We start from the raw sequence: 11,265 nt of genomic DNA, 5'->3' as shown, positions 1-11,265 counted from the left end.
CAAGAAGTCGATGACGTCCTTGGAGAAGTCGCATTTTGCAAGCTTGGAATATAAACCATGGACCCGTAGTCGTTGCAGAACCTGGCGGATGTGCCCGGTATGCAGTTCCGGCTGACAGGAATACACTAGAATGTCATCGAGTAATATGATGACAAAGCTGTCCAGCAGATCCTGGAACACGTCATTGATGAAATGCTAGAACACAGCGGGTGTATTGCAGAGCCCAAATGGCATCACAAGGTGCACGAATTTCCCATACCGGGTTCCGAAGGTGGTCTTCCATTTATCCCCTGCACGGATCCAGATGAGGTTGTAAGCCCCGCACAGGTCCAGCTTGGTGAACATGCGAGCTCCCTGGACTTGCTCCAGAACAGTGGTCCCCAACCTTTATTAGGCTGGGGACCGGCAGGGCATCGGGCCGTGACCCGCGTGGCCCGCGCCCCCGCGGGCCACGCCCACGTTTTGGGCCGCGCCCGCGGGCCATGCCCGCGCATCGAGCCATGCCCGGCCGCGCCCGCAGATCAGGCTGCGCCCGCGAGCCACACCCGCGGATCGCCTGCATGGGCGCAGCCCAGCCCTGATTCCCTCTCCCCGCCCTCCCGCAGTAAGAAGCTTCCCGGGCCGCAAGCTTGTGGCCTGGGAAGTTTTTTACTGCGGGGGGGGGGCGGGGAGAGGGAGCCGAGGCCCGGCGCCATGGCCTTTGCGGCCCGGCGCCGGGCCGTGGCCCGCAGGTTGGGGACCACTACTCCAGAAGCTCAGAGATGAGAGGCAATAGGAAGCGGTCCTTGATGATAATCTCGTTGAGTGCCCGATAATCATGGCACATGCGTAAGCCTCCCTCCTTCTTCTTTATGAACAGGACTGGAGTGGAGGTAGGAATGGTGGAGGGACGGATGAACCCTCACTGCAGGTTCTTGTCCAGGAACTCCTGGAGAGCCTGACGTTTGGGTTCAGACAGGGTGTACAAGCGCTTGACGGGGAGTCAGGCCTCTGGTTTTAATTCAATGCTGGAATCATAGGGCTTGTGCGGAGGGACTTTCTCCTCGAAGACATCCGCAAAGTCCCGGTACTCAGACAGAAGCCCTTTGAGGTCGGGTGGGGCAGTGTGAGCAGCGTGGAGACAGTCCCGGGTGAAGCGCAAGTCTAGCTTCACCCAATCTATGTGGGGGTTGTGCTTGGCCAGCCAATTCATTCCAAGCACCAATGGAAAATGAGGCATGTGAGCTACATCGAACAACATAGTCTCAGTATGCTGTTGTACCTGGAAGAACAAGGCCTGGGTCTCCCATTTCACCCACCCAGCCTCGATCAGTCATCCATCGATGGCTTCCACTTTTGCTGGGACCTGCTTCTGGGCAATGGGGACTGAGTTCTGGCACCGGGTGGCTCCGGAGTCAACCAGGGTGTGGACCAGGAGCCACTGCCCCTGTGGCAGTGGCAAGCACACAGGCAGCAGTAGGTGCATCAACCCTGGAGTGGCCTCGACAGTTCCTCCCAGGCGGCCAGGACCGGAGATGCCTGGGAGCGGGCGCTGCTCGCTGGCTTGTTTTTTTCAGGGCACTGGCAACTCAGGAGGTGGCAGTGGGGGCGTGACAATAGCTCTAACAAAAGGTGATTCACTGGAGAAGGAAATCGCAAGCCACTCCAGTATCTTTGTCATGAAAACTCTATGGACAGTTCCAAAAGGAAAAACGATATGATGCTGGAAAATGTGCCCCTCAGGTCGGAAGGTATCCAATATGCTACTGGGGATGAGCAGACGGCTAGTACGAGTAGCGCCAGAATGAATGAAGCGACTGGGCCAAAGCCGAAAGGACGCTCATTTGAGGATAGAACTGGAGGTGAAAAGACTGTCTGATGCTATAAAGACTTTTATTCCATAGGAACTTGGAACGTCCGATCCATAGAATCATAGAATCATAGAATCATAGAATCATAGAATCATAGAATCATAGAATCATAGAGTTGGAAGGGGCCATACAGGCCATCTAGTCCAACCCCCTGCTCAACGCAGGATTAGCCCTAAGCATCCTAAAGCATCCAAGAAAAGTGTGTATCCAACCTTTGCTTGAAGACTTCCAGTGAGGGGGCGCTCACCACCTCCTTAGGCAGCCTATTCCACTGCTGAACTACTCTGACTGTGAAAAACTTTTTCCTGATATCTAGCCTATATCGTTGTACTTGAAGTTTAAACCCATTACTGCGTGTCCTCTCCTCTGCAGCCAGCAGAAACAGCATCCTGCCCTCCTCCAAGTGACAACCTTTCAAATACTTAAAGAGGGCTATCATGTCCCCTCTCAACCTCCTTTTCTCCAGGCTGAACATTCCCAAGTCCCTCAACCTGTCTTCATAGGGCTTGGTCCCTTGGCCCCAGATCATCTTCGTCGCTCTCCTCTGTACCCTTTCAATTTTATCGATGTCCTTCTTGAAGTGAGGCCTCCAGAACAGCACACAGTACTCCAGGTGTGGTCTGACCAGTGCCGTATACAATGGGACTATGACATCTTGTGATTTTGATGTGATGCCTCTGTTGATACAGCCCAAAATGGCATTTGCCTTTTTTACCGCTGCATCACACTGCCTGCTCATGTTTAGTTTACAATCCACAAGTACCCCAAGGTCTCGTTCACACACAGTGCTACCTAGAAGCGTATCCCCCATCCAGTAGGCATGCTTTTCATTTTTCTGACCCAGATGCAGAACTTTACACTTATCTTTATTAAATTGCATCTTGTTCTCATTTGCCCATTTTTCCATTGTGTTCAGATCTCGTTGAACTCTGTCTCTATCTTCCGGAGTATTTGCCAGTCCTCCCAATTTGGTGTCATCTGCAAACTTGATGAGTAGTCCCTCCACCCCCTCATCTAGATCATTAATAAATATGTTAAAAAGTACCGGGCCGAGCACCGAACCCTGAGGTACCCCGCTACTCACCTCTCTCCAGTCTGATGAAACACCATTGACAACAACTCTTTGAGTGCGGTTCTCTAACCAATTCCCTATCCACCTAACAATCTGAAAATCCAGATTGCAGTCCTTCAACTTATCCATCAGAACATCATGGGGAACCTTGTCAAAAGCTTTACTAAAATCCAAGTAGATGACATCAACCAAATTTCCCCGATCCAGCAAACCTGTTACTTGGTCAAAAAAGGAAACTAGGTTGGTCTGGCAGGACCTGTTGGAGACAAATCCATGCTGACTTCCTTGGATCACCAAATTGTTGTCCTCCAGATGTTTGCAGATCGCTCCCTTTAATATCTGCTCCATTATCTTCCCCACAACAGAGGTCAGACTCACTGGTCTGTAGTTTAAATCAAGACAAGCTGGATGTAGTCAGACAAGACATGACAAGATTGAACATTGACATTTTAGGAATCAGTGAACTAAAATGGACAGGAATGGGTGAATTTAATTCAGATGACCATCAGGTGTACTACTGTGGGCAAGAATCTCTCAAAAGAAATGGAGTAGCCTTCATAATCAATAGAAGAATAGGAAAAGCAGTATTGGGATACAATTCCCAAAATGACAAAATGATCTCAGTTTGAATCCAAGGCAAACCGTTCAACATCACAGTAATACAGGATCAATGCCCCAACCACTGAAGAGGATGAAGCTGACCAATTATATGAAGCCCTACAACACCTTCTAGAAGTAATACCAAAAAATGATGTGCTTATCATGGGGGATTGGAATGATAAATTAGGAAGCCAAAAGATAACTGGGATAACAGGTAAGTGTGGCCTTGGAATACAAAATGAAGCAGAGCACAGACTGGTCATAGCAAACACTCTTTTCCAACAACCCAAGAGACATGGACATCACCAGACGGTCAACACAAAATCAGATTGACTATGTGTTCTGCAGCCAAAGATGGAGAAGTTCTATACAGTCAGTAAAAACAAGACCAGGAGCTGATTGTGGCTCAGATCATCAGCTTCTTGTTGCAAAATTTAGGCTTAAATTGAAGAAAGTAGGGAAAAGCACTAGGCCACTGAGGTATGAACTAAATAATATCCCTGATGAATACACAGTAGGGGTGACAAATAGTTTAAAGGAATTAGATCTGATTAGATCTGATAGACAGAGTGCCTGAAGAACTATGGATAGAGGTTCGCAACACTGTACAACTAAAACCATCCCAAAGAAAAAGAAATGCAAGAAAGCAAAATGGCTGTCTGAGGAAGCGTTACAAATAGCTGAGGAGAGGAGGGAAGTGAAAGGCAAGGGAGAAAGAGAAAGATACACCCCAATGAATGCAGAATTCCAGAGAATAGCTAGAAGAGATAAGAATGCCTTCTTAAATGAACAGTGCAAAAAAATAGAAGAAAACCATAGAATGGGGAGGACCAAAGATCTCTTCAAGAAAATTGGAGATAAGAACGTTTCATTCAAAGATAGGTATGATAAAGGGCAAAAATGATAGGGACCTAACAAAAGCGGAAGAGATTAAACAAAGGTGACAAAATTATACAGAAGAACTATACAAGAGTGAGCTTAACATCCCTGATAACCACGATGGGGTAGTCACTGACCTGGAGCCAGACATCCTGGAATGTGAAGTCAAATGGGCCTTAGAAAGTCTGAGCAACAATAAAGCTAGTGGACATGACAGCATTCCAGTTGAACTATTCAAAATCTTAAAAGACGATGCAGTAAAAGTGCTACACTCAATATGCCAGCAAATTTGGAATACTCAGCAGTGGCCACAGGATTGGAAACGGTCAATCCAATCCCAAAGAAGGGCAACGCCAAAGAATGTTCAAACTACTGCACCATTGCACTCATTTCTCATGCTAGCAAAGTTATGCTCAAAATCCTACAAGCTAGGCTCCAGCAATATGTGGACCGGGAACTTCTAGAAGTACAGGCAGGATTTCGAAAGCGAAGAGGAACTAAAGAGCCTTTTGATGCGGGTGAAGGAGGAGAGTGCAAAAGCTGGCTTGAAGCTCAACATCAAGGAAATGAAGATCATGCAATCCAGCTCTCTCAATTCCTGGCAAATAGATGAGGAAGAAATTGAGGTAGTGATAAATTTTATTTTCCTGGGCTCCAAGATCATTGCAGATGGGGACTGCATCAAAGAAATTAAAAGACGTTTGCTCCTGGGGAAGAAAGCTATGGCAAATCTAATGGCATCCTAATAAGCAGAGACATCACCCTGGCAACAAAAGTGTGTCTAGTCAAGGCTATGGTCTTCCCAGTTGCAATGTATGGCTGTGAAAGTTGGACCATAAGGAAGGCTGAGCACCAAAGAATTGAGGCTTTTGAGCTCTGGTGCTGAAGAAGACTCTTGCGAGTCCATTGGACTGCTAGGCGAACAAACAGATCAGTCCTAGAGGAGATCAGCCCTGACTGCTCCTTAGAAGGCCAGATCCTGAAGATGAAACTCAAATACTCTGGCCACCTCATGAGACAGAAAGACTCCCTGGAGAATAGCCTAATGCTGGGAGTGGTTGAGGGCAAAAGAAGAAGGGGGTGACAGAGAATGAGATGGCTGGATGGAGTCACTGAAACAGTTGGTGCGAGCTTAAATGGACTCTGGAGAATGGTAGAGAACAGGAAGGCCCGGAGGATCATTGTCCATGGAGTTGTGATGGGTCAGACATGATTCGCAACTAACAACAACAACAATTTTAGAACTGTTGTGTTGTAGCAGACTTGCCATTAAGTTCAAGGCAAATGAAAAGTAGAGATGATTTGCCATTACCTTCCGCTGCATAGCAACCCCAGTCTTCGTTTGATGGCCTCTCATGCAAGTACTAACCCTGCTTTGTTTCTGAGCTCTAAGGAGACCAGGCTAGTTTGAGCTATTAGGACTGCTACAACATGAGAGTACGAATATTTATGTATTAATTTATACCTTGCCTTTCTCTCAACTGGGGATCCCAACCAACGTACATAATTCCCCGCTGCTCCATTTTATCCTCAAAACAACCCTATCAAATAAGATTAGGTGAAGAGTATGTGACAAGTCCAAGATCATTTTTCCATGGCATGAGGATTCAGTCCTAGTATGACACTATTATTCCATGCTGGGTCTCAGGCTACAACATGCTGGGAAACAAGCTGGGAGACAATCTGTAACATGCATAGTGAAATTTCAGATTCTTCATGATGAGGTGTCAGTGGACCAATACATAAAGACCATGGGCTCAGCAACATCAATATCGTTTTCTTAGTCTGGTAGCAATTCTCCAAGGTCTCTTGCTGACATCTGTCACATAATCTGCTGCCTGGACATCTTAACTGGAAATGTTGGTGGTTGAACCTGGAGCCTTCTGCGTGCCAGGCAGATGCATTGAGCCAACATGCATTGAGCCACAAACCCTCCCATCAGCTTATCAAAACTGATCTTCAGTCCAAATCAGTACAGTGTACAGGCATCTCATGAGGGAAAATGGACACAAAATGGAAAGCTGAATAATACTAATCCTTGTATAAACAGCTCATATGGCCAATTTATTCCTTTATATACCAATTCAGCCACAGGCTGAGACATTAATTTATTTCATAATAATAAACACAACCCTGCACGCAGGTTCACAGGTATTATGAACATATCTCTTTTGAAGAGCTTACGGGGGCCTGCCCCACATTGTATGCAAGGTATGAGCTTATCTCTGCTTTTTTGGGGGAGTCATCATCCCCTCCACCCCACCGTACCCCACCCCCCACACCACATCCCAATCGGAAGACCAGATGTTATCACAAAAGGTCTTATTTACGGCTTTCTTGAATCCACAAGGCACTGACAGAATAGGAGGTGTCAAAATGGAGCAATGAGGACCAGTGGTGAATATGGATTGCTGCAAGTCAAGGAGTCAAAATCAGGAAGTAATCTCAGACTGTGAAGCAAAGTTGTTGGAAGACTTGCAGTACAGGCCTGCATAGGGCTGTGCCAGATTATAATGTTTTTTTCCCCCAAAGAGTATCCACTTAGCACACAGAAGCAGCCTCTTCTTCACTAGAGTCCAGTTCATCTTCACAGTGGACTGTGGCAGTGAATGGCTGACCTTGATTAAGGTTGACATAGGTAACATTGAGGTTGATGTAATGTTCCCCTTTTAGACAAGATGCAATATGCTCCAATTCCTGAATCAGGGTAGAGAAAGTTGGTCGTTCCTCAGGACTTGGGGCCCAGCAGTTCAGCATCAATGTGTACCTGCCACAAATAAATGCAACTATATTAGAACAGGGAAACTCCAAGGACGGGCATATTCATTTCAGTTCCTAAGGACAGTTGAGTTTCATGGTAGTGCCTAGATATGGAACATGTTCTCCACACATGAAGAGTAATTCATAGCACTCCTCTCCAGCTGCTATTCAATGAGTTACTCCCATTCTCCAATCCTCATTCACATTCCTCATTATTCCCAGGTCCCCCCAACCATGGGCAATTATCCCTTCCCCCTGGTTCTTATGCTATAGGGTGCCCCAGGATTAGTTTATGCCACACAGAACTGTGGGAAGACAGTAGACATGTGGAAGTGGGAAGGGGAAGCTACCTTAGATATCTTTCTGCGGAGCTGGGAGTCATGTAGAACAGTGGTCCGCAACCTTTCTAGGGCTGCGGACCGGAAGTGGTGGGGAGGGTGATCGTGCGGCCGCATATGCACAACGCGCATGCATGGCCGCAAACGTGTATGCGCGGCACTTCCGCAAATGCGCATGCGCGGCTCTGCTTCCCTCTCCCTCCCTCCCACAAAATGAAGCTTGCGGCCAGGGAAGTTTCTTACTGCGGGGGGGGGGGCGGGGAGAGGGAGCCGCGGCAGCCCGGTGGTTGGGGACCACCGATGTAGAAAATGAGGTCTTTGGAATACTAGCCAAGTAGGCTACGTTAACTGTGACATATAAGACTGTAATGAGGAGTGCGGGGAGAGTGAAAATCCACTCAGTGTCTATAAACCTGGATGGTCATGACAACTCTATTCTTTGAAGAAATTAACATTATAGCACAGAGTTTCTGGGCTTTACAAGAATCCCAGATACTTTTCTGAGAGAGCAGTAGATTTTGGGGTTCTTTAGTTTGGTTTATTTGTGGTTTTCTGCAATTGCCATGTGGCAGGATCTATAAGAAGAGTTGGCTTTTACACCCTGCTTTAGTAACACTAAAGTTACTACCTTGCTGGGTCGGGGGAATACTGTGGATATAGTTTATCTTGATTTCCACAAAGCTTTTGATAAGGTTCCACATGATATTCTTGTTGACAAGTTGGTAAAATGTGGTATGGATCCTATAACTTGTTGGCAGATTGCAACCAAAGGGTGCTAGTTAATTGTTCATCATCCTCTTGGAGAGGTATGACAAGTGGAGTGCCTCAGGGGTCTGTCCTGTTGTTTAACATATTCATAAATGATTTGGATGAAGGATTGGAAGGGGTGTTTATTACATTTGCAGATGACACTAAACTGGAAGGGGTAGCAAACACAACTGAAGACAAAATGAGGGTACAGGATGATCTTGACAAGCTGGAAAACTGGGCTAAAATTAATAAAATGAATTTAAATAGTGATAAATGTAAAGTTCCGCATTTAGGTAGAAAAAATCAAATGCACGATTATAGGATGGGGGAGACATATCTTGGCAGTAGTATGTGTAACAAGGATCTACGGGTCTTGCTAGATGGACATGAGTCAACAGTATAACTCGGTGGCTAAAAAGGCAAATGGGATTTGGGGCTGGATTAAAAGTAGTATAGTGTTCAGATTGTGTGAGATGATGGTGCCGTTTTACTCTACTCTGGTTAGCTCTCACTTAAAAGTACTCTGTTCACTTTTGAACACCACAATTTAAGAAGAATGTAGACAAAATGGAGCGCGCCTGGGGGAGGGCAATGAAAATTGTTAGGGGTTTGGAGACCAAGATGTATGAAGAAAGACCGAGGGAGCTTGGTCTATTTAGCCTGGAGAGAAGATGACTAAGAGGTGATATGATAGCTATCTTCAAGTACTTGAAGGGCTGTCACATAGAGGATGGAGCAGAGCTGTTTTCTGCTGCCCAGAGGGTCAGATCAGAACCAATGGGTTGAAATTAATTCAAAAGAATTTTCTGCTAAACATCTGGAAGACGTTCCTGACAGTTAGAGCAGTTCCTCAGTGGAACAGGCTTCTTTGGGAGATGGTAGGTTTTCCTTCTTTGGATGTTTTTAAGCAGAGACTAGATAGCCATCTGACAGAAATGCTGATTCTGTGAACTTAGGCAGATTGTAAGTGGGTGAACAGAAGGGACTGGGTTGATGCTTGGCTCTTGTGGTCCTTTCCTACATGCCCAGGGAAATGCCAATTGCTACTTTGGGATCAGAAGACAAAGTTCTTAGCCATACTGGCTAGTGATTCTGGTTGGGGGGGCATCACCTGGGCATGGAATTGGGGTTGCTGTGGGTGGGCAGGTAGTCATGATTGTCCTGCATTCTGCAGGAGGTTGGACTAGATGATCCTGGAGGTACCTTCCCACTCTATGATTCTACCACATGGAGTCTCAAAGTAGCTTACAACTGCCTTCCCTTCTTCTCCCCACAACACACTCTATGATGTTGGTGGAGCTGAGAGAACTCTGACAGGATTGCTCTTTGAGAACAGTACTATCAGGGCTGTGACAAGCCCAAGGTTATCCAGCTGGCCGCCTGTGGATGAGTGGGGAATTAAATTAGAAGTCACCGCTCTTAACCAAGCCAGTGTAATCATAAGAGGCTCCCCAAGTTGGTCTCCTTAGCCAGTGCTCACTTAGCTATCTTGTCAAATCAGATTGTTCAACATGTTGAAGATCCCTTCACAAGAAATATATTCTGCCAGGTGATGAATTAAAAAATACAACATAAAAATTATAACATATTGGTAATCTGGCTCACCAGAACAGAAGGAAACAAAGGGCTTCAAAGAGATGGTGCAGTGGAAAGAAAATTTTATTCCAAAATATTAATAACTTTTGTATGTGTCACATTAAGCTTCTTCGGGGGGGGATCTGTAGAATCTACACGCAGCAATACAGCCAATAAACCAGCTGGGAATGTTGCTACATTTATATTCTATAGATCTCCCTGAAGAAGCTTGAAACAAAACACATAGGAGTTATTAATACTTTGGAATACAAATTTCTTCCCATTGCTTTTTTCTTCATCTCTTTGCCTACTTGAACAGAACAAGCTCTTGTTCAATTAGATATTTGTGCAATTCTAGCAGTCACAGTTGTGAGGGACAGGCAAAAGTCAGATAAAAGTTCTGACATGAGATAACTTTTCCCATGGCCCTTTCATTTCTGTCCCTAAAGCAAATCCATCACTGGACCATCTCCACTGCATCCAGACATGGAGCTAAACTAAGAATTGCCACAACCAAGTACACATCCAAGGCATCTTGTTTCTCATGCTTTATACTCCTCCTCCCCGTGTACATTGAGTGCAATGAAGCATTCCTGGTTTGAAACTAAGCAAACTCTGATTCACCAGGGTACCTGCATTTGTAGGTGATCATGGCTTGAAACTAATTTTAAATAAAGACTCCTCTAATCATGCTCTGTGCTAAAGAGGAGGGGGGAAGGGTGAAATGAACATGTGGACATAATTAAACAAGTCACACGCAAGCCCATAACAGCACATCACAGCGTAGCATGCAGCCATCATCTCAGTCATTGTTCCCACGTGTCCCTTTTTACCTTCCCCCGTATCATATTCTCATCCAAAGGTATCTATCAATCAGTTTTATTTACGGTCATAGACCAGCCAGTAAAAAACATAAAATTACAAATATAACATCAATTATAAATGGGTAAAAACTAAGAAATAAGAACAGTTGTATATGGATCCAATATAAAAGCACTAGGGAACAGGGTTGGTCCAGCTCTGCCTTATTTTTATAGCTACCCAAGCAAATCTAGCAATAATTTTTGTTAGATCTTTATTTGTGTCTGAAAGTAGTAGCTTAAGGCGCTGTTTCCTCAAACCTCTGGGGCATTCTGCGAGCAATGAGGCCAGTGTATTTATACGGAGGTGACGATAGAGCCTGCACTCAAATAGGACATGTTCAGCTGTCTCTATTTGACCTTCGCCACAGACACACTTACGTGCTTCTATCGGTAGCCCCTTGAACTTTCCTTCCAGGAAAGCGGAAGGGAGGGCATTATAGCGGAGAAGAGTAAAAGATCTTCTTTGTTCAGAATTTAGAAGATCAGTTAAATATGGCATTGAGACAGCCTTGTTAAGAAGGTCTTTCCCAAAAAGTGGGTCCAATATCTTATTGATATCATGCTGTCTTTCTACATCT

At 45.5% G+C, this 11,265-nt stretch overlaps 1 protein-coding gene across 3 annotated transcripts in view; it reads right to left on the bottom strand.

Annotated features, from left to right (window-relative positions):
- Positions 1-6,436: 6,436 nt before the first annotated feature.
- Positions 6,437-11,265, bottom strand: part of MST1R (macrophage stimulating 1 receptor) — a 110,692-nt gene continuing 105,863 nt past the window's right edge. For all 3 annotated transcript variants that reach the window (XM_077326037.1, XM_077326039.1, XM_077326038.1), the window contains exon 21: positions 6,437-7,168. In XM_077326037.1, the coding sequence (XP_077182152.1) occupies positions 6,943-7,168 (226 nt within the window). In that variant the 3' untranslated portion in view covers positions 6,437-6,942. The remainder of the gene's footprint in view (positions 7,169-11,265) is intronic.

The sequence above is a fragment of the Paroedura picta genome, chromosome 3 (assembly GCF_049243985.1).
Source record: "Paroedura picta isolate Pp20150507F chromosome 3, Ppicta_v3.0, whole genome shotgun sequence".
Taxonomy (NCBI): Eukaryota; Metazoa; Chordata; class Lepidosauria; order Squamata; family Gekkonidae; genus Paroedura; species Paroedura picta.
Note: the sequence above shows the minus strand (reverse complement) of the source record. Positions and strands in the feature narration are given on the sequence as shown.